Source organism: Alosa pseudoharengus, unplaced genomic scaffold (genome assembly GCF_046254945.1).
Source record: "Alosa pseudoharengus isolate Yale_2024_CS ecotype anadromous, Long Island Sound unplaced genomic scaffold, YU_APseudo_1.1 YU_APseudo_1.1_scf_12, whole genome shotgun sequence".
Taxonomy (NCBI): Eukaryota; Metazoa; Chordata; class Actinopteri; order Clupeiformes; family Clupeidae; genus Alosa; species Alosa pseudoharengus.
The window spans coordinates 24,192,625-24,215,938 of record NW_027468587.1 but is presented as its reverse complement, the minus strand read 5'-3'; the positions used below and the strand labels follow the sequence as shown (position 1 = coordinate 24,215,938).

The 23,314-nt window shown below is 40.2% G+C and overlaps 3 protein-coding genes across 3 annotated transcripts; 2 read left to right on the top strand and 1 right to left on the bottom strand.

Moving 5' to 3' along the window:
* Positions 1-1,633: 1,633 nt before the first annotated feature.
* Positions 1,634-3,788, bottom strand: nr0b2a (nuclear receptor subfamily 0, group B, member 2a). Its single transcript, XM_076280562.1, has 2 exons — positions 2,502-3,788; positions 1,634-2,319 (listed from the first exon to the last, which is right to left on the bottom strand). The coding sequence occupies exons 1-2, from the start codon at positions 3,028-3,030 to the stop codon at positions 2,078-2,080; spliced, it is 771 nt and encodes a 256-aa protein (XP_076136677.1). The 5' UTR covers positions 3,031-3,788; the 3' UTR covers positions 1,634-2,077.
* A 5,960-nt stretch (positions 3,789-9,748) lies between these two features.
* Positions 9,749-17,980, top strand: gpatch3 (G patch domain containing 3). Its single transcript, XM_076280559.1, has 7 exons — positions 9,749-10,192; positions 10,809-11,278; positions 11,933-12,107; positions 15,050-15,109; positions 15,219-15,340; positions 17,400-17,527; positions 17,635-17,980. The coding sequence occupies exons 1-7, from the start codon at positions 9,754-9,756 to the stop codon at positions 17,813-17,815; spliced, it is 1,575 nt and encodes a 524-aa protein (XP_076136674.1). The 5' UTR covers positions 9,749-9,753; the 3' UTR covers positions 17,816-17,980.
* Positions 17,981-19,086: 1,106 nt separating this feature from the next.
* gpn2 (GPN-loop GTPase 2) lies at positions 19,087-22,893 on the top strand. The gene is made up of 5 exons (XM_076280558.1): positions 19,087-19,875; positions 19,964-20,120; positions 20,510-20,670; positions 21,286-21,416; positions 22,444-22,893. Exons 1-5 carry the CDS (start codon positions 19,447-19,449, stop codon positions 22,514-22,516), a joined length of 951 nt encoding a protein of 316 aa, XP_076136673.1. The 5' UTR covers positions 19,087-19,446; the 3' UTR covers positions 22,517-22,893.
* Positions 22,894-23,314: the final 421 nt, after the last annotated feature.

Genomic DNA, 23,314 nt, shown 5'->3' with positions numbered 1-23,314 from the left:
AGAAATGTTTGAGTGGTTTAAGCCTAGCCTTGGGTGACTGACGTTTAAAGTGCTTATCAGTGTTTTTTTCTCCGATTCCCAGCCGTTTTGTTCAGCTCCAGCGGTTTGGTCTTTCTAGAAGGCCTACTGTCTGACATTGGAAATAAATCCCTGTTTCACAGCAAGCCCAATGCCTCCAGGGCCAGGGGATTTTAGGATTAGCAGGATGGTGGAGACATGATTGATGAAGTTTTTCTCCTTTTGTCCTGTAACAAACAACTTTTTTGACAGTAGCACAACATTTTCAGTGGACCACAAGGGGGTGATAGAGTTTCTGTTATCAATTGTTACAGGGAAGGTAGTCTGGAAGACAATCAGATATCTTGGCTGTTTGTTGCTGAATGGTCTGCTTACTATTTATTTACTATACTATATCTGGCAAATTTTCAACAAGCTATAATTACTGCAACTGAAGTAATTTAGTGACAAGCAGAACTTGATTTAATGGAGTTGATCTACCTCACCTCGTGCTCATAGGGAGGTGCAACTGTTCTGCTTGCTGGTCTCCTAAACAAAGCTTGCCTTGTAGCATTTGCAAGTTTGTGCTTGTTCTGAGAAAAGAGGTGCTCATGAGTTGTACTTGGAACCCATATGCCTGCGGTCCTGATTTTCCAGGCAAAGCATGTAGTGTTTCCAGTTGAACAAAAAAATATTGTTGTTGCCAACATCATTACAGTGCCACTCTAAAAACCTGTCATGCCATAATATCTTAAAGAATTAATGCTTATGCTTTATGTGTGTGTGTGTGTGTGTGTGCGTGCGTGCGTGCGTGCGTGCGTGCGTGCGTGAGTGCGTGCGGAGACAGAGAGAGTAAGACGTTGTAATTGTAAGTCCCTGTCCGTCAAATAACCTGCTTGACAAAGCCCTAAAGGATCGGATGACCTAGGTGAGGGGGAAGCTTGTTTTTCAGCTGTTGCATTTTGAGCAGGACTCAGGAAGAGCTGAGTGATGCAATTTGTGCAAGTCGTCTGGAGGTCACGTCAGGAAGCCCCCTCACTGAGTCGGACGGTCGGCAGCCGGCAGGTTGTTCAACCCGCACCGACACCACGTGGGGGGAGGTGGAGGGGCCAATCACCCTGAATAATCACCGCCGGCGCAACTGGTGCCACACACCCGCTGATTCTACATTGACAAAGCCCTTTCAAAGTCCACCTGGGTGCCGCTGATGTCATGTCTGACACACTGAGGGTTGCCCGTGGATCAGGAGTCAAAAGGTTTCATTCTGGGGATATCATTATGAAATACATCTGAATGTCTTTTGGGCTTTTACTTCAATCTTTTAGGCCTATCACCTGATGTATCTAAATAATGACTATATTTCCATATAATTGACCCATAGACAAATTTGGAATTGTTAATGAATGCTTTGGGTGGTGGGTCTGCCTAAATGGTAGTTTGAGTTGTTGAAATGCTCTTGGAAAAACCCTAATTTTCTATTAATTTAGTGATAGTTCTTTTTTATGATTTTTTCTCAATTATTTCCATGTGTGTGTCGTGAATTATTATTTGTACACATTATCAGGAAAATGATGTTCATAGCTATTTGAAATATTAGTTACGCTTATTTGGTCTTGCCAGTTTGCCAAAACACACATTAAAGATTACAATAAAAAAATATAGTTTATTCCAAAACAATTTGGATACTGGAATCTCACATAGGCTATTTAGACTTCATGCACAGTTGGAACACCAATGTCTTCCTAACTAGTTCAAGTTCCATATTGATGAAAATCTCTGTGGGACAATACTGAACATAAAAAAGCATGTAACTTGTAAAATGTTTACATGTAACCTGGTAAAATTCCTGTTTGTCCGGTGACTGTAAACAATTTTAAATATGTATTTGTAGATTTGTAGATGTTACGGGTTAAGCAAATTCAACTTTCTTTTACTAAAGAAAAGTCCTGTCTGTGCATCCAACATGCCTTCAAGTGAAGCACACAAAATAACAGTGCTCATTGTTGTGTCTCAGAAAATTGAGACATTTGTTACAAAAGAAAACAAAATGCTCTTGTAAGAAAGAAAAGAAACAAAGCAGCTATTTGCTGAAAAGCATTTCGGTTAACAGTTCTAGAAGGTCTGTCTGGCCAATCACGGGCCTGAAGAAGAGTTCTGTGATGAGGCTGGGGGTGATGGCGTTCAGAGAGGAGGCCGTCAAGAGGATGCGAGCGAAGCGTCCCCTGTCGTTGGGATGAAGTGGAAGAAGGACTTCTCTCAATGCGTGCTGGGCCTGCTGTTGTAAGCCCTCAATGAACAGGGTGGCTTTCAGGTCAGGAACATCTGTTTTAAGAGACAACCAAAAGACCAGTCAGTCAAGAAAAAAAGACAGCCATACTTGTATACCGGATTGCATTTACTTCTAGTTGGGACAGTATGTCATCAACTCATTAAATTCGTTTTGATAGTATTTAGATCTGAGTGAGCTGACAATCAGTGAATGAGTGTGGAATGAGGATACATACCAGGATTAAATATCATGGTGCCTTTCAGGTAAGCATACTCCTTTGGACTCAGATCGAGACTCCAGAATTTCTTCAGGCAGGACTTGAGCGTGTTAACCCCAGCCAGAGTGGGCTGCTCCATCTGCATGCTTGTGTTTTCGTGACAGTTGAGCAGGATTCGTTTCAGCATGCTGGCAGCGGGGGTATCTGTAACTTCGAAGCTCACCCTCTCTTGAGCCAAACCAAGAATGAACAATGGCGCCCAGCAACTCCGGAGGAGTGCAACTTGATCCTTTGGTGGAAGCTGATGGAAAGCTGGCAAACTCTTCATGAAGTTGATTGTTTTGACTAGCACGTCCGAGGCCGTTTTACAGGTCTCGCCGGGTGTTTTCAAACACACTGTCCTTCGCATCTCGCAGTGACATCTGCGCGGCGCAAATATGTAGTTCAGGTTGTTGTCAACAGGCTCATTATCCGTCCGGCTGAGGATGTTAAAAAGAATAGCATTTGGCTGTATGTTGTCCTCTGTGCAATAGCACTCGTACTCCATTCCTTTGAAGCGAAAAATAACAAAAACTCTGCATCAAATACTTAACAAACAACGTAGCCTACACCACCGACCGTTTTGGTCAAGGGGGAATTCTCTTTGTTGGACTGGCAGTTACGCACCTGCTTCAAACTGTCGTTTTCCAATACACCAGGCCAATTTATAGTCGTGAGTTGTGAACATTGACCTCAAATAGTAATCTCACTCTCAGAAAAACAACTCGTTGTTTAACCATTAATTTCGTTCAAGAGTGATAAGAGTTTCTCAATGAATGCCCATTGCCAGATGGTCTTGCTCCAGGGCGGGGGTGAGGTTAGTTCTATATCATCCTCTTGGTCATCCCCGCAGGCAGTACCAAGCTACCAAGGACTGTGACTATAATTAAATTGCTACAGTGACTACAGCCAGCTCACACCTTGCACCTGGCGGGAAGCCAAAACAAACAAAGTCCTGGGTCAACGAACTCATCTAATCTTTCCGAGATGGTGCCTGTTGACACTACTCAGAAATAATGAGCTATTGATAGTTTTGTTAGTTCTATAGCCTTAGCCTCACATTTAGTCATGGAATTTAAGAAGGCCTAGATCCATAAAGTAATGTGTCTAAGTAAATTACAAATTTGTTTAGAATATAGTACTTTTTAATTACGCCAACTATTCCAGTCAGCCAATTAGCCTACATAAATGATACACTGTGGTGGTTTAGTTATGTCACCTAATTGTGTTGTTGCCCCAATCATAAATCCAAACCATGGCTGACATCTCAAACCTATTCAGTGCTATGAAGCATCATGTTTTTGAAGACAAAACATGAAGACATAGACTCCACTGCTTTGCTAAGTGGACCTGAACAAGTTCTGTACAGGTTAAACATGCGGTTAGCTCTCAATAGAAGTAATTAAATGCAAAGTGCCATAGTTTGATTTTCATCAAAACATGTTAAATAAATATAATACAAGGTTGAGTCTTCATATACAATACAAGGTTGAGTCTTAAAAGTAGCGTACAGGGTCTATTTACAATGTCTATTAACAATTTACACATTTTGATGTTAGAATGGGAAAACAGACACTACTCATATGAGATTATTCTTTTCTATGTTTCCACACTAATGAACTGATAAATGCTTGCATTGATTCATCAAGGTATTAAATAACTTGTTTTTCACATTTTTATGATCACACATATGGTGCCCTGGTTTCTTATCTTTTCTGTGCCTAGCACAGAGGCTTGAATCTGATAAGCAAATGGCTTTATTGGACGGGAAGAGACCTGCAAGTAGCAGATTTGATTTATCTTTATATAGAAGAAGGTATCATGCTAAAATAACAGTCATATACACTTTCACAATCAAAGAGTATGGGAAGATGCTGTGTCAATGTATTTTTTTTTTATTTAGGGTACCGTATTTATTTATTTTATTTTGTAATCCATGCTTATTCCATCCCTAAGCATTGAAATTAGGACTCATTTTGTCATACAATGTGTGGTATAAAATTAGCTTTAGCTTTACGGATCCAGGATAGCATGCATTGAAGTTGAACTTTGCGTCATGCTGTGAAATAGGCTTGATTGTTGATTGGCCAATGTGGGAAATCCCCTATATAGTTTTCAAACTACCCCATTGTGGGGAAGATTTTTTTCCGAGGACCACCTCATAATCATAACAAATAAGCATATGCCATTTGTATTCTCTGAAGTGGCCAGGTTCAGGGCTGGCTCTAGGCAGGGGCCATGGTGGGCTAAGCCCACCCAAGCATTGTGTCTTGCCCTCCCAAACGAAGTCAGGTTTTTTTCAGTTGTGCTTCTGCACAGCGTGCAGTTGGTGTTGAGTGTAATGGTATCTAGCTGGTACATAGCCGTGCAGTATAGGCCTATATATGTGTGTTCGGTAAACCCCCCTCCTGACAGGAAAACTCTGGCCATTTTTCACATAGATCTCTGTTTCTCAAAATCACTGAGTACCCTATGTCGGTACTGATTTTAAAAATGCCCCTAGAGGCTGTAACCCTATTACCTCAACCTATTCTTGCACTGATATAGTTTTTTATATTACCTTGTCTACATTATACATTATTCTCTTATATGTCCATACTTATTTTATGCTGGTCTCTAGACTTTATTCTTGCACTGTTGGACTTACTTATTTGCACCATCACCATGACACTCACTCTCATAGAGCACCTTACAATGCACACTGAATTACAGGCTCAGTCTCTGCCCTGTCATGCTTGATCATCCTTAAACACACTATGTTGATATTTGATTTAGTTTATATAGTATTTAGTATTTTAGTATCATGTTTATCTTCTACTGTCTCTATTGTACAGTGGAGTTTTTATATGTACAGTATATTACTTTTTTTTTACTGTAAGTGCATGTTGTGTGTGATGTCTGTACTGAGACCTTGAATTTCCCCTTGGGGATCAATAAAGTATTTATCTATCTATCTATCTATCTAGAGTGAAGCACTGTAGCTGCCTGGCTGCTAGCTGTTGGTAGGGATGGGGATGTATTTAAAATAAAACATCAATTACCCTAATTTTAAGTGTATCAAAATAAACTACAAAATGCATTAGCGACACCATATATCAAAATAAAATACTGTATTTTTGTATTTTGAAAGTACTCAAATAGTGTTTAAAGTGAGCATGATATCACTTTGTAAACCTTCCATATCTGTCTAGTTAATCTATTCCCTCATCATACTGACTCTGATTAAGTGTACAGTGTTTGAGAGCAACAGCTTTTCTCTGCCTACGAGATATGCCATAACCAGCATAAGTCAGCAGGACAACTATGCCTGTTACATAGTTTAAATACTGTATCAGAGATGCACATTAAAAAAGTCACAACTGAACGTGTCAAGCAGTACAAAGTCTCTGACATTGTCAATGCATGCCTAGATTAATGTTGCAGGCCAACCACAGAATCGGTTCCATGTGTTCCGATTGGATGATTAAAGTTCTCAAGAAACTGATCATTAAAGTTCTCAAGAAACTTGAGGTTGGTATGAGAGGGAGTGTATTGTGTGTGTGAGCAACCTTCAAGTTACTCATTCTGCACTGGATCATCTTCCTAAATCTCAATATTATGATCACAATTAGTCTGGGTAAATTAGCACCAGTCAGAGGCTACATTCATTGTTTTGCACTTTTATGATATCATCACATCACCAAAAGTAGGCTATTGGTTTTACCAAAAATATTCAGCAGTATTTTTAAACTACAAAATGGATCGCATTTATATATCGCGTTTCGACTCCTCAGAGCACTCAAAGCGCTTTACAATGTCATGCCTCACATTCACCCATCGATGACTGAGACTGCCATGCAAGGCGCCAACCTGCTCATTGGGAGCACTGGGGTTAAGTGTCTTGCTCAAGGACACTTCGACAAGGTCAGGAGGAGTTGGGCTTGAACTGACAACCTTCCAGCTGCTGGACGACTCCTCTACCTCCTGAGCCACTGCCGCCCCATTGATGCTGAAAATACAAAATACACCTATAAAGTATTTTGGCAAGGGGTCACAGACCCCCAGACCCCACTTTGAGATCCACTGTCCTGCCCAAGGAATTTAACGCCTCTCTTGTGTATGTTTGCGATTCCTCAAAAATGTCCATTCACTCTTCATACTTCATTGTTTCTGTAATCTCGGCTTCATTGAAAATGAGGGCTTCCCTCAATGACCCTCCTCGAGAATAAATAAAGGTTGAATGAATAACTCAGCATGATCACAGAGAATTATTCACATGTTTAGCTTAAGCACTTAATTTCAAACCAATCCAAACTGTTGTAGGACAAATTGTAAGATGTAAGGCTAATCAAGAATGAAATGTGTTGAATATTTTCTGAACTGACATAATTATGAAATAGTCTTGTGTCATAGAGGGCTATGCAATTTCTAATAAAAGACACATAACCAGTAAAACTGTAAAACTTTAAAATGTTTTTTCTTGACAAACTTTAATTTGCCTTATACATTAAGTTGATGATGTTATGAATGAATCCTTATGAAATGTAAGCACATTTATTGCACATTAGAAAGTTTCTGACTCATTTTTTTCCTTGTTTCTTGTCTGAAACATTAGCTCATTGTTCTTCCTGTCCACCTGTTCAAATTGCTGTGGGAGCTCAAGGTCATCCAGTCATAAACAGGGCATACAGAGTAATCCTATAGGACATTAGTGTAATAGGAAATTACCCAGTCATAGATGAATCAAGGTCTCATTTGTTCACAGTTTTAGTCACCTCTATAAAGCGGTGACAGATTTCAGGACATTTCAGAACGTAAATTAAGCTTTAATTCCAATGAGCATGCCCATTTTGATTGGTTTAATACCAATTGAGTGTCCCCTTATTAGTGCTAAATGGGTACCAAGTATTTTGCAAATGGACAAATAGGGGACTTCCTATGCAACTTTAAGAGAGAAAGAGAGGTATTGATGAAGTTAGGCAGGGAGTTTGATCAGAACATGGACAATAATGATCAATCAGGAGACCTGTCTATGGTCTACCATGTATTAGAAGGCTCAGTGGATGTTACTTTCATGGAAGGTTCTGGGTTATGAGTGAATCTGATAAGGGCGGAGGTTTTATTGAGTAAGGAGAAGTCTGAGACAGACACCGAGGACAGCTGCTTATCAAGCAGTCGATAATAAAAATAAAAACCTCGCCTTCATGCTGCGCAAATGACAGGGTTCACTTGCGGTTAACTGCAGAGAAAATACCCCAACGGAAGCCTGTCTTGCACATGTTACTCCTTAAACTATTGTATTTTTCTTCGTTGTATAACTCTCTCTCATATTTTGTATTTCAGAGGATTTTTTTTTTGGTCGAGAACATGAACACAATTTTTTTTTCTTCAATGCTAATTTGTTTTGCTCTATATCACTTTGTGTTTGTAAGACCACTCCCTTTCCAAATACTTCAGTTTACGGTAATGTTTTCCACAGTTGAGTTATCCGAGCCTGTGTAGCTCCTGGGTGTCACTGACCTGCACAACAGTCACCCAGCATACTGTACTGTTCACACTGGATTCCTCAGACGTAGCTCTGGCTGACCTTGACCAATAGGCCAGTGTAACAGAGGACACAGGGGTTACTCTAATGCCATGTTGTCACTCTATTAGCTCCCTCCCAATCTAAACCATGACCAGAGAGCTTCCACAAGTTCCTCAGTAGTATCTATAGACCCTGGTGTTGTAATAAGTTTTGAGATATGAACTGATGTAAAGATATATCTTAGTACTCTTTTTGACATACCAGCCATTACTTTCTTTTTTTTATAATAATGATCATTTGATAATTATTTGATAATGATTTTAATGCTTTTCCCCAATTCATATCTCTTGACACTCCAGAATTGACACTCCCGAAATTTTTCATTTCAAAATGCCATGGCCAGGGCATATTTCACAAGAATCATTTCAAAGAACTCACTGTCAGAGAAATCCATGATAAGAGTTTGTAAGGCATGTCAAATGACAAGAGGTACTGTACTGCCTCCGCGAGTTACTTTTATATGCTGTTTATTACAGTCAATCTGAAAGTTATGTGGAGATAAATGACAGTTGAGAGTCTTTTTCAGGTTGGTGAACTCTTGTAACCTGTTTTCATAAAAGAATATGATGTCTGGAGATTATGTTAAGATGTTCTGGACACCTTTTTATGGTCCTTAGCTTCTAATTGTATTTTAAAATGAAAAGACATTCCTACATAGCATAAAAAGTTTAAAAGTTCCAGGATGCTCCAAACAGCATATTAAATGCCGACAGTGATGAGAACAGTGATGAGAACTGTTTATTCTACTGAGTGATTTCTTTTTTCTTTTTTTTGGCCATAATGTCTGCTCTTATTGCTGTCATTCACTGCTTGTAACCTTTTCCTAACCCCAGTTATTTGTTGTCCTTTGCTCTGCATTATGCAGCCTTTAAAATGTAAGTGCATTAAAAAAGGCACAATGGTTTAATTGTTTTAGGTTTAGAGCTAGTGTGTGAGTTTAGGGAGCAAAGGACAAGGTTTCTTAATTTGCCATTTAAGGATACATTGTTGTGCTGTAAGCTCATTCGACTTCATGCAGCGCTGCGCAGATTTGGCTGAATGCGATGCATGCTGGACATCACACAATGCATGTTTGCATTGTACAAAAGTCCAGCATGCATCACATTCAACCAAATCTGTGCAATGCTGCATAAAGTCCAATGAACCTCGTAACAAGTGGTATTCTGCTCTTTCAAATGGCCCAATAGTTCCCATAGGATCCCTAATTATGCCGGTGTCAGTCATAGACTATAGGCCTATAAATATGGTCTGTTCATGCCATCTGGGAATATTAGGGACAGCCCCCATGATTGTGTTGTTAATCACATTAGATATCAAGGCTGTTAAAAATATAATATTAGATCTTCAAAAATGTCTGAAAATGCCTAACCTATGTGTGGTGCTACCAACTGATATTTTTCTAGTGTCTCTGAGCCTATGTTATTTCACACAATGTAGTTCTAATTTAGGCTACATACTTGAAAAGGGCAGTTAGATAGTGTTGGATAAAAAAATCATTTTCATCAACTAGTAGTTCTAGCCTATTAGATTATATACAGGGGAGAACCCGAATTCATAAAATCTGACTAAATTCATCCTGTTCTTCAGTGCCTCAAACACTATTGGTTCAGAAAACCGGAAGTTAAATAACGTTTACTCTATGACGATTCAAGAACGTAAACAAGTATGGCGGATTGTGCAGAGCCTGTCTACTTTGCCGTTACAAACATCCCAGTGAAATTTAGATCCGCTGACCTCCGAAACTACTTTAGTCAATTTATCGAAAGTGGCGGATTCATTTGTTTTCACTACCGTCATCGACCAGAGATCCAAAAAGAGACCGCAAGTTCCGTCAATGAACGGAAAACTCAAGAGTCTGAGACAGAAGCGACACCACAGATCATTAACAACGAGGATGATGAGAATAGCCCGACGACGGAAGATCCCCAAAGTGCGGCCAAAGCCGTGAAAAATGTGAAATTGTGTTGTTGTGTGGTGTCAGTGCACGCCAAGGACACACACCGGTTCGTTAAAATGTACTCAGGAAACCAGTGGATCGATTCAAAGGGAAACTGGCTTGCAAAGTGTTGTGTCATTAGAAGAGTACGAGTTTCGCCTCAGAGTGGTGAGGGCCTGATTCGGACGTTATTCGTGGTGTGGTTACATTGTTACACTTTAAATGTGGAGAGCAACAACTAAGCACTTGGTAACTCTGTATCATGTGAATCAGATGAAACGCTCTAGCTTTGCATCTGCATTTCAATACAACTAGAATGCTAGACAAGTTTCGTCACAAATAATTGTAGCCTACAATGGAATGCGCTGTCAGACCTAGCGGTATCATATGTGTGTACGTGTGTGTAGCAGAGGCCAGGAGTTACTCAATACAAGCGAACCACAATCTACACTGCAACCTTCAAACAATCCAATAATCAAATTATTACTGTTAACATAGTCCTGTTGCTTGATGCCCCATGCTGATGATTCATGGGGCAACTTTTTGAGCGATGTTGCTAGGCAATGTTTCGCATTATTGTGGTTCTGGCATGTTCCCATTGATATTGGACAACAATTTATTTTCTGGAGAACTTTAATCATCAGTAGGCATATTGTCATGATCATCCAATTAGAATAAATGGAACTGGTTAAATGATTGCCCAGCAACATTGCCTGTTTCCCCATGTATCATCACCTTAAGTTTACCAACGTGACTGAAGCATCAGTATTCTCTTTGACCTTAGGTGATGACACCTTTCCATATAAGACAAAGGCGGAGCAGCGGCGCCGAGTGGCCCTGAGCGAAAACTTTACCGAAGCCGACTTGAAGGCGATGCCTGAGCTTAACCCTCCCTCCCTGATGCCTGCCGGTAATGTGGGCACACCAGTCAGCGTCTTTCTACAGCTCATCCAGTCCTGTCGCCTGCCGCCACGCCTCATCCGCAAGCTTGGCCTCATCTTCCCCAAGACGGGCTCCAGCCGACGCTACGGCAACGTGCCCTACCACTACCAGGGCTCCGGTGAGATGATCTCCAACCCCACGGAAGAGAGCGTGTTCACCGCGAGAGGTCACGAGATCTGTGGTCCTGGGAAAGTGCCTCCTCCTCTGGTTGGAGGCGGGGCTCCTCAGGGTTCCATGAGCACCCTGCAGAGAGAGGAGGAACCTGAGCCAGAGGAGGAAGAGGAGGATGCTGCTCAGTCTGATGCTGATGATGTGAGTGGCTTCCAGGACTAAAAAGTCCCTACATTAGAATGGATATGCATCTTATGCATCTTAAAATGTTGCATAGTGCTCACTACAGATAGCCAAGTCCTTACATTTGAATGGCTATGCATCTTATCAACTTTATCGGTGCCAACTTGGCTATTGTTGGTCTTTTTACATGCCTGTCTTGTGAACACTAGTGTTAGGCCCAAACTCTTCACCGCACCTTCAGTACTAAAAATGCAGTATCTTACATGGGGTGTTTAATTCTCCTCATAATATTCATAATGTTAAAACCACTAGATATATAGACTCTTAACTTGGATAGTCCACCCACAGAGACCAACAGATCATCTGTTAAGATTCAAGTTCAGTATGTAAAATTGTTGTTGAACAATTACTGAACATCACTGTAACCAAATCCAAACCTTAACCTTAAGCATTAATTGTTGTTACCAGTGTCAACAGATAGTTTGATTATAAGATGATCATCTGTATCAGCAATACTTCTATGTCTGTGCATCGCGTCTACCGAAGTGTAATTCTATACAAGGATGTAGCAGACATAGAATATTCAAGGATTTAGAGTTCTACCAACTTCTTTGTATGGTAAAATGTGTATATAAATCTGTGTGTGTGTGCGTGTGTGTGTGCATGGTGCAGGATGATGATCGTTGTGAGGAGTGGGAAAGGCACGAGGCTCTGCATGAGGATGTGACCAGTCAGGAGCGCAGCAAGGAGAGGCTGTACGAGGAGGAGATTGAGCTCAAGTGGGAGAAGGGAGGATCCGGCCTGGTCTTCTACACAGACGCCCAGTACTGGCAGGAGGAGGAGGGAGGTAGGCTTCTGCTACTGTATATCTGTTTGGTAACTCTCTCACCATGTGCAAGTGAATATGGTCAGTGTATGCAGAGTAAATATCGCCCACAAAGGAAACCTCATTTATTAGATAGATAGATACATACATACATACATACATTATTGATCCCCAAGGGGAAATTCAAGGTCTCAGTAGCATACAGACATCACACACAACATGCACTTACAGCAGAAATATAGTAAATATAAGTATATACATATATATAAAAAAAGGTTCAAACACCTCTGGGCTATAGCCCCATGGCTAGCTCGCTTTCTAGCATATGTGTTCAAGTCTAGTGTGGGAATTTATGTCATACAAGTTGAAGTTCAATTTCAAGTAGTTTGTTGTCATGTACTCATAAGAAGAATTATAAGTAATGTAATTATTGTGCTCAAGAGCCAGCTCAACTTTAAAGAATTAATTAAAAGTATTTTGTTTAAAAAGGTATATTGTATGTGTGTATAGAAGTGTTAGAATAACCTGTATTTGGAAATATATTTTTATGCTCAGTTTACTTTGTTAGTATACATCATAGTATGAAAGAAATCATGAGTGACAATGACATCAGATGAAATACCGATAAATGGGCAGTAATTTTCCAGTGCTATGAGCAAGGTTTATAGTTCAACCTTACAAGTAATTAAGGTAGACTCCCTGGAGCTGTAACAAGGTAACATGGTGCCAGGTGGAACAGATATGGTGCCAATTTCCAGTGTTTTATTAAATAAGGCAACCACAATCTTGGTGTTAACAACATAATATTGGCTGATTATAATCGCTTGTGCCATATTTAGCTCTCAGGATGCCATGTTATCTTGGGAGTCACCTTGCCATGGGGTCATTCCGTGTCAAATCACCCAGTGGCTGGCAGGTCACCCTCTCCCAAAAAATCTGAAAAAAATCACAGGTGTTTGTAAACCAAACCTATGCATAAATCTTAAATAATATATCTGTATCACTAATGGTTCCAAAACTACAGCCCTTTGAAGTTTCAAGTCATTTTAAGCATCGTGGTGAACAATCCTTTTTGTTCAACTTCCAACATTATTGGCTCTTTTGGTATTTCACACACATTAGTGAAACTATGTGAATAGAAGTACATTTTCCTTTTGAATTAAACAATCCAATCAAATCAGGTGTATCTTGTGTAATTTCCCCTCTGCAAAGCTCTGAAAATGGCTATAAATTCATTATGTGAAAAAACATCACCACCTTTGAGGGCTTGTCATTCAAAAAGTATGTGACACAAATTCATCAGATTTTTTCCCACTCATGTATGGATTATAAGGTCATGTCCATGTATTAACTTTGGTTGTTAACATTATCATATTGTCAGAGCATTTTTATTAAATTGGGCTTGATTTTCAAAAAGCCTGTTTTCATCTTCTCATTTCACCACGTGGACAGTTAACAGGATTTTTTTTAATTTTTCCATATATCATTCTGTATGTGAAGATCATCTGCCCAAAATTTGGGCTTGTTGCTGTTTCTTCATTGAGATAAGATTTTTTACAAATATTGTCTATAAATCCACTGAATTTGTACTTTATCTGCAGTACCACTTTGCACCACATGTGGTGCTCTTTTAATGCAATGGAAGTCAATAGAAGAGTAAGAGAGTCACTTGTTTGCTGCACATATCCAATCTAAACACACAGTTTATGGTTCATATGGTTCAAGTAAAAAGGGGTTTCTAAAATCCAGTGCATTGTCAGATGCAGAAAAATCAATACTGAAGATTTATCATCTTTTTACAAATGCCTCTTGGATCCACGAGTCCTCAAACCTTGTTATGAATACTTGTGATGGAAACACACATGGTCATCTTCATCAAGTGAAATACCTTGATGAACTGAATTTTAGAAACCCATTGTTTGATTGTTTGTTAAAGCACTGATCTCCATCTTTATGCTCTTTGTCTATGTATCACAGAGGACTGCATCCCAAGCATATGACGATGAATATAGACTTTGCCTAACCAGCTGGCTAAAAATTATTAAAGTGCTCACATATGCACTGATAGGTTGAAGCTGGTGTAGAAAACTCATTACAAAGATGGTAATTATGCTAAATCCTCTTGCTGCATGTATGATGAGTCTTATGTGTGTATAATTTACTTGATCAGTTTATTTTCTCTAAATAAGATTTATGTATGAGTATGTTGTTCATGTTGCAATAATTATTTGGACCAATTCAACTATGAACCATAAACTGTGTTTAGATTGGATATGTGCAGTAAACAAGTGATCCTCACATACAGAATGATATATGGTAAAATTAAAAAAAATCCTGTTAACTGTCCACGTGGTGAAATGAGAAGATGAAAACAGGCTTTTTGAAAATCAAGCCCAATTTTAAAAAAATGCTCTGAAAATATGAAAATGATAACAACCAAAGTTAATGCATGGACAGGACCTTATAATACATATATGTGTAGGAAAAAAATCTGATGAATTTGTGTCACATACTTTTTGAATGAGAAGCCCTCAAATGTGATGATGTTTTTTCACATTATGAATTTATAGCCATTTTCAGAGCTTTGCAGAGGGGAAAGTATACAAGATACGTCTGATCCGATTGGATTTTTTAATTCAACAGGAAAATGTACTTCTATTCACATAGTTTCACTAATGTGTGTGAAATACCAAAAGAGCCAATAATGCTGGAAGTTGAACAAAAAGGATTGTTCACCACAATGCTTAAAATGACTTTCAAAGGGCTGTAGTTTTGCAACGATTAGTTATACAGATATACTATTTAAGATCTATGCATGGATTTGGTCTACAAACACCTGTGATTTTTTTCTGATTTTTTCGGAGAGGGTCACCTGCCAAATTGCGCTGAAATTGGGTGATTTCACACAGAATGACCCCATGGACTTTGCTTTGAAGTACTAAAACATTTTCCCCCTTTTTTAGATTTTGATGAGCAAACTGCAGATGACTGGGATGTGGACATGAGCGTTTACTACGACAAAGGTAATGCAGAATATGTTGAAATACATTTCGGGTGACAACTCTATAGAAATGAAATCATCTCTGAATGACCATTTCGCTGATGTCTGAATTATTTTTTCTCTGTCCACAGATGGAGGAGATATGGACTCGCGGGATTATGTGCAAATGCGTCGGGAAAGGAGGTTAAGAGAGGGGCTGAGAGAAGAGTCCTGCTCCCAGCATCACATTGGAAGCTTTGAGAAGTTTACCAAGGTGAGAAGTGCCAACCCATGGTGCTTAAAGCGATGGTTCGGAGTAATTTCACCCTAGGGTCCTTTGCACCAGGAGTTTATTTAAATAACACTTGCCTGATGGATACTACTATACCGCTGCGTCGACGTTACTTCCGTGATTTGGGAAAAGCCCGTAAAAGTCCTGGCATATTTTTTTTTCCGAAGTGTTTACAACTTAGTGTTAACTAATAATTGTTGCAAACTGGTACTACAAACAAAATATTAGTGCATTCCTGGATCTACATCCTTATGCATGCTTCCTGCCAGAACTTTTACGGGCTTTTCCCAAATCACGGAATATTTTCACTCTTTGAAAATAAAAGAATGCTCCTCAACAATGCAAGATTCTAAAATTCCATGTTAAGTTAGATGGGGTCAGGTATTCTTTAGAATGTGTATTCTACAACATTCTAATTACAGTTTTGTCAGTATTTTCTGAAGAATAATGGATAAAAAACCCCTCATTTTAACATATTTCCACCAACTGGATTTTCATGGTCTTTTACTGTGGTGTTTAGATCACCAATTGAAATATAAAAATGTTTAAATAAATTCTGTTGCAATTAGTTTTGGGTCAGACCTTACTTTGCCTGGACTATTAGCTCCGTTGTGGAATTTATACAAATGAGCTATACGTAATTACATTATGCCCTGTTTGCCCATGTTAACAAACAATTTCAACTTGTAATACATTTTACATTTACATTTTTTGTTTGTCTTGATGTAAGTAATCAACTCAGTAATTTTCAAGGTGATATGTGAAGGTTCATTTTTTCCCCTATTCGCGTGAGAAAAATACTGAATAGGCGCATGAATAGGGTATATTTAGGTATTTTTCTAAACTTTCCCCTATTGAGATTCTTCAGGGCTTTTTTCCCTTACTCAGGACATATTGAGGATACAAAATCAGTGAAGTTTGCTTCTGTTGCAATTTGTTCAACCTTTTTTCATAAAATGACTGGACTATAAAGTGCACTCTTAAAACGAATGTGTTGAAAATAACAAAACTTGTGTTGTTTTTGACACATCTCTATGTCCAGATAGGGACAACATATTTGTTTTAAGAGTGCTTCAAAACCCCAGTGAAATGCTCACGAGAGGCAGCTTTGTTGTCATTGTTGCATCCTGGTGTTCAGGATCTATGGTTGAGCAGTTATGTTGTTGTTTTGTTTAGCATTCATTCAAATGTTTTATTGTGAAGGAGACCCTCTATATTACAACATGTGGCGTGTGTATCTCCTAACATATTTTATTTTAATGCTTTGAACTAACACCTAGTCCTAGAACGCTCTATACACTGGCATTGATCAATCACAGCTCTGCCGCCTGCAGTTGGTTCAGAACTCAGTCGCCCGACTCCTCATCTGCTACCATATCGATTTTAAACTTCTACTAACAGTTCCCTCCATGGTCTGGCCCCCACGTTCCTGTCTGATCTTCTCCATCACCACATCCCCTCCAGAGCACTATGGTCAGCTGACCAACTGCTGTTGGAAGTGCCCAGAACCAGGCTAAAAACCAAGGGGGACAGAGCCTTTGCAGTAGCAGCCCCCAGTCTCTGGAACTGCCTCCCCCTCCTTTTTTAAGTGCTAGTGCATAGTGTCCCCTGGTTACCTTTTAAATGTTATCTTTTTGCATTATTTTAACTCCTACAGTCATTGTCTTGTATTTTATTTTTTTGCGCTTAAGCACTTTATTGTGAAACACTTTGGTGTGGCTCAGCCGTCTGTAAATGTGCTATAGAAATACAAATTGACTTGACTTGACTTGACTTGACTAGAACACCTAAAAGGCAAGTGAGACACCTACTGGAAAGCCAGGAGTAATGCTACCGTATGATTTTATCTAAGCACCCACCTCTAGTCAGTCATGTGTCTTGATCTGAGCATTATTACATTAGAATAGCAAGCAAAGACAACATGTACTTGCAAATGAATTAACTTTGCTAAACAAAGACAGACATGGCAACTGTGTCCTTTGCAATCCATTGATCATCAAATAAGTGACGCGTGTGTATTTTTATTTATTTTTTATCACAGGGGGTGGGGAGACGTGTGATGGAGAAACAGGGCTGGAGAGAAGGCGATCGGTTGGGCCATAGTCAGGTTGGCTTGGCTGACGCTCTGGAAAATGAGGGACAGCATCCAAACTGCAAGCGTGGCTTTGGGTAAGAACAGCATTGATGTTTGCGCTGTCCTTAACTGATTTTATCATTTAATTTATTGAATGTTTAAAGAAATCTAACTATCTTTTTTAATCAATCTTTCTTTATAGTTACCATGGAGAAAAACTGAACTCTTTTGTTAAAAAACCTAGAAAAGATTTTCACATCTCCACGGTGTACGATAAGCCCCTAGACATCGATAAGGGCGACAGTCTCTTGAGGCGCCAGCCGACCTCCAGCATGAAGTACAAAGGATGGCAACCAGGCGGCAGCATTGGACCAAGTAGATGACGATGTTAAACAGATTTTAGTGAAAAAATGTTGTTGGAAGACACATTTCTTTCACTTTTGTGCATTTACTGTATCAGTAAAATGTTTTAGAATATTATTATGTTATGATAGTGTCTTAATGTAATTATGTGCTGTTTTTTTTTTACTATTAAAATGTCTTAATACATGAAATTCAAAGTCAAGAGTATTGCAAGGAACACAAAACTATTGCGCGGTAATGCAATAGTGCAAAAAATAAATTCCCACCTCGTAAAAAAAATCTTATCATGATCCTTTGGGGATCACTTGAATGTCCCTAAAGGGAAATTTATTTTGGAGATGGGAATTTATTTTTTTGAGCTCCTATTGAGTTCCCTCGCAATAGTTTTGCATTCCCTCAAAATGTTTTTGCGTTACCTCACAACAAACTTTGGGTTCCTTTATAAAGTAAGAAGTATTTTGAGGGAATAGAAAACTCTTGCGTGGGAATGCAAAACGCACTGTGAGGGAATGCAAAATGTATTGTGAGGGAATACAAAGCTATTTAGAGGAAACACAAAAGGCAAGACAAGTTTACTATAGTGCATGTCATACACAGGGATAATTCAGTGTGCTTTATGTAAAAAGGCAAAGAATAATAGTAAATAAAAGCAGAAATGGGCAATAGTTTAAATATACTTTATAAAGTAATGCCCAAGTCCGATAGAGCAGAGTCAGCAGACTATGCTTGTTCTGTCTCTGTAGAATAACAGGAGGTCTACTTCACAGAATCACCCTTTGTCCAACTAAGGACGGGGACAGTACTACAATGAACAACAGCAGCCTACTCACCCAAAGAGTGCTCTGTCAACTAGTGCATCCGATGAACAAGAAGTACATTTAACTATCAGAAAGTATCTGAACACAGTTTGGTCTTAAGTCTAGATCTACAGTTGGGGCACTTTTGATGTCATTCGAAAGTTGGTTCCAGAGCTGAAATAAAAAATAATTCCCACTATTGCCCTTCGGCGGCTCTATAGCAAAGATCCTTGATTACTAGCTTTAACCCTCTCTGTCTCATATTCCATACTTGAAGGGCTTATTGCATGCAATTAAGATTTTGGGTATTTGCCTATGGAAGCACACAAATGAGAGCAAAACAATTGACACATCTACAATATACTGTGGCCTAAAATACACACATTTTTAAAAGATAAGGTGAGTTATATGAAGGATATACCTATGTGAAAAAATCATAGCCCCCGAAACCTGTAATTTGACAAGGTCAGGAATATTTAACCGGAAGTAAGACATTTTCCGGGTCAGCTTGTTCAACAACAAGGGAAGTCCGCGCGAACCGGGGAATTAGCATAGACAGTAAAATACATAGTTTCCGTGTTTGAGGATATGTGATAATCTTTCGCGTGTCAAGGATCAATGGGTTTATAATGTCTCTTCGGAGCTGTTCGTCCTCTTGTTAACATTACCTTAATCGTCCTAATTTGACTTGGGTAGCCTAACTAACGCTACACACATGCATCGTGTTACAGAAACAAATGTCTAGTTAGCTAGCCAAATTGGTTGGTTACATTATTAATCAGTGCTGTTTCTTAATATATTTAATGTAACGTCAACGTCAATTCACCTTCAGACTGACACATCGACTGTCCATCATGAACACTCCATCACAAAATGCTCGTCCAGCGCCATCCCTACACTTCGGCCAGGTGGTTATCGGACCCCCTGGTTCGGGTAAAACAACTTATTGCCGAGGAATGCAGGAGTTTCTGACAAGTCTTGGTCGCAAAGTGGTAGTGGTGAATTTAGATCCAGCCAACGAGGGCTTGCCGTACCAATGCGATGTGGACATTTCAGAACTAGTAACACTTGATGATGTGATGGAGGGCTTGAAATTGGGGCCAAACGGAGGCCTTATATATTGCATGGAATACTTAGAGACAAATTTCGACTGGCTTGAGGCCAGGTTGAAGCAGCACCAAGACAGCTATTTTCTTTTCGATTGCCCTGGACAAGTAGAACTATACACACACCACAATGCGTTGAAGAACGTCTTTTCTCAGCTATCCAAATGGAACTTCAGGGTGGGTAGCTCTACTGAAAATGTACCAGTTCTGAAAATTATGCTGTGGGCCTATTTTGTCATCTGACCTGTTCTATCTCCTTTTCCAGTTGACAGCAGTGCACCTAGTGGATTCTCATTACTGTGCAGACCCAGCAAAGTTCATATCTGTGCTTTGTACATCCCTGTCGACTATGCTACACGTGGAACTTCCCCATGTCAATATCCTCTCCAAGATGGACCTGATTGAGCAGTATGGAAAGTTAGGTGAGCTTTGGATCATAAGACAATGTAGGATTTTTATCAGCTCTATTTTCTCCTGTTGTCATTTAAAACTCCTTCGTTTTTGTATGTTAGTGGTTTCACTTGCTATACATGTTTCATTCCATTTATTCATGTAGCAGACGCTTATATCCAAAGCAACTTATTATGTCAATTATATAATGAGGGCCATTGTCCCCCAGAGCAGAGGTGAAGTGCCTTTCTCAAGGGCACAACAGTGGAAGCCGGGACTTGAACACACATCGTTTCAGGCTACTGCATGCTAGTCCAGCTCCTTAGCCACTAAGCTACCGTTTCATGTATTCCATCATTCACATCATGACATCCATGGATGCAGGACTAACTGAAATGTAATCTTGCATTTCCTTTGCTAGCTTTCAACCTAGACTTCTACACAGAAGTGATGGACTTGTCCTACCTGCTGGATCATCTGGCAGCAGATCCATTCTTTAAGAAGTTTCTCCATCTGAATGAGAAGCTGGCAGAGGTGATTCAGGACTACAGTCTAGTGTCCTTTGTGCCCCTCAATGTGCAGGTGAGACCTTGTACAATGCAGCTGTTTCATTAAGTATCCATGCAGTATGTATTTCAGGACATGTCTCACTTGGATGTCTCAGCTATGTATGTATGTGGGTGGTGTGTGTGGACTAGTCAAGGAGTGTTTTGAGAGACTAGCATCCGTATCTGTTCAACTATGTCAAACACACTGAGGGTGTTAAAGTAAGTACCGGTATGTGCACTCTTAGTCATACATTTTTTATATAGTTTTCTTCTTGTCAGAGTGATCTGTCATATCCTGGAAGGGTTTTGCATTAATATTTCTGTTCTGTTTTATGGTAAATGGACTGCATTTATGTAGCGCTTTAATCAACTCCTCCGAGCACCCAAAGTGCTTTACAGTGTCATGCCTCACATTCACCCATTCACACACAAACTCATACACTGATGGCGGAGGCTGCCATGCAAGGCGCCAACCTGTTCATTGGGAGCACTGGGGTTAAGTTTCTTGCTCAAGGGCACTTCGACAGGATCAGGAGGAGTTGGGCTCGAACCGGCAACCTTCCAGTTGCTGTACGACTCCTACCTCCTGAGCCACTGTCGCCTGTTTTAGTGTATAATATTTGGCATTCTCTCCCCTGTCTCTGTCCAGGACCGTGAGAGTATGGTCCAGGTTTTGCGCACAGTGGACAAAGCCAATGGCTACTGCTTTGGGGACCTGGAGGAGAGGAACCTTCAGGCCATGATGTCCGCAGCAGTGGGAGCAGACTTTCAGTTTGATGCGTATCCTTTCATATAATTTTGTTGTTTTTCTTTTCTTTTCATTGTGCATATGTTTTGTGTGCACACATGTATCGGAACTCCCCCTATTACCGTCGGTCCCGTATATCCGCCGTCTTGCGTGTATGTGTCACTTAATATCCATTTCTATACAAACCAAGACGATGGATTCCTAAAGAAACGCAAGCACCCACACCATAGGTGTATCTTAATTAGCTATGTACCAAAAATGACATTTTACTGTGACTCGAAGAGCTGTACAGTAGCAAACAGTGTTGTAAGGCTCCGTGTATACATCCGCTTGGAGCTCCAGTGGAATTTTAATTTCATGACGAGAATTCTCGGTCTAACCATTCATGTGCCGTTGAAACGGCGTAAATAGGCGACAAATCAGGCCAGCGCTATAACTCTGGGCGTGGTAAACAAAATCGGATATTTCAGGCAGTAAATGCTCCCGTTTCCGATTTTGTGTGTGCAAACTGTGTGTGTGTAAAGAGGTTTAACCCAATAGTGCACATTTAAGAGAGCATCATTTAAGTGCCAGACCAGGTTATAGTCCGTCATTGTAGTCCCCTGCATACAGCCTGTTACAGGCAGCAGTTTTGTTCAGTGTAAAAGTTCATCTCATTCATCAGTGAAGGCACCGTTATTCTGCTGCCTAGTAGATAACTAGCTTCTAAAACAAAGCAAGATTACTGTGTTGTCAGAACACATAGCTTGCACCAATTTTGTTGATTTGTTTTTGGACATGATGCACAGCACTTTTGCTTCAGGGTGAACAAAAGCTATATAAATGTGCATGGCTAGCAAGAGCCTGCCAACAACAAGCTGACTTGTGATTGTAAAAAGTGACAGGAATGCTTTATTTCCAGCATACACGTTGGTCATGCTTGATGCTATGTTACATAAACGTCACGTCTGTGCTACTGGCACTGTCTGAAAGCACACACGGGGACAGCATACTTTGATCTCTGTGTAAAATGCGTTTGTACCAGCGTCACAGGGATTTTGCCTTAACCTTCCTCACCAGAGCACTTGGGGTTCAGGAGCGCTACGTAGAGTCCAACGAGAAGACCGTGGCAGAGGAGGTCATGGATCTCTGAGATCATGCTAGCAGTTGAACTGCCCGAAGTAGTGCCTTAATGCCTCTGCACGTGAAAGGATGAGGTGGCCTGCTGGGTTGCCACAGATCAAAGTCAAGTAGCATCTTCACCACTAGTTTGAGGGTTGGACAAAACAGCTGCTAGCGGTACTGACAGATGGCTATCACAGCCTATCAACATTTTGTTGCTGAAATAGCATAAAGATATGGGATGGAAGAAGGGAGGGGAGAATGAGAGTAATGTTTTGCTCCATAAAGTTTTGATTGCCAAGACGATTTGTAGACACTCCCTGCATCTCCTACAGCCTGGAATTTGTGATACATTCATCTGATAGATGTGATCAACAAATATTCAATTAAAATAATTTATTTTTTTAATAATAATGCTTTGTTATTTGTCAGATGACTGGTGTACTTGGCAAGTGGGAGGAATGGAAAGAGACAGAAATGTAGAGGGCCAAATTTAGTGCAGAACTAATAATCTGTCTGGTAAGACTCAGTGTCTGTGTGGGTTCTTATTTCTTTCCAGCAACCGTTTTGTTTGTCTGCCTTCCCCAAAGCCTGGGGTTGCTATGGGGGCCGTCCGTGTGCTCGGCTGCGGTCACCTCGCACCAGGGTCTGAAAATGTGCTCATTAATGAAGAAGCCAGGGATCAGAGCGGGAGGAGGAGAAGGAGGGCGGTCAGGGGAGCGGGGGGTGTCTGGTGGGCGAACAAACACTGCCGCCATCTTCACTGACCTCGCTGTGCTCTGGTAGACCTGGGGATGCAGAGGCCGACTTCACAAAGTCCACAAAGGAC

Excerpts from the sequence above, each read along its gene's own strand:
- nr0b2a (XM_076280562.1), bottom strand. The coding sequence starts at position 3,030 with ATGGAGTACGAGTGCTATTGCACAGAGGACAACATACAGCCAAATGCT. Across the intron at positions 2,320-2,501 it reads CACCATGATATTTAATCCTG|ATGTTCCTGACCTGAAAGCC; the intron begins GTATGTATCCTC and ends CTCTTAAAACAG.
- gpatch3 (XM_076280559.1), top strand. The coding sequence starts at position 9,754 with ATGGCGGATTGTGCAGAGCCTGTCTACTTTGCCGTTACAAACATCCCA. Across the intron at positions 11,279-11,932 it reads CTCAGTCTGATGCTGATGAT|GATGATGATCGTTGTGAGGA; the intron begins GTGAGTGGCTTC and ends TGCATGGTGCAG. Across the intron at positions 15,341-17,399 it reads GCTTTGAGAAGTTTACCAAG|GGGGTGGGGAGACGTGTGAT; the intron begins GTGAGAAGTGCC and ends TTTTTATCACAG.
- gpn2 (XM_076280558.1), top strand. The coding sequence starts at position 19,447 with ATGAACACTCCATCACAAAATGCTCGTCCAGCGCCATCCCTACACTTC. Across the intron at positions 20,671-21,285 it reads TTGTGCCCCTCAATGTGCAG|GACCGTGAGAGTATGGTCCA; the intron begins GTGAGACCTTGT and ends GTCTCTGTCCAG. Across the intron at positions 21,417-22,443 it reads GCAGACTTTCAGTTTGATGC|AGCACTTGGGGTTCAGGAGC; the intron begins GTATCCTTTCAT and ends CTTCCTCACCAG.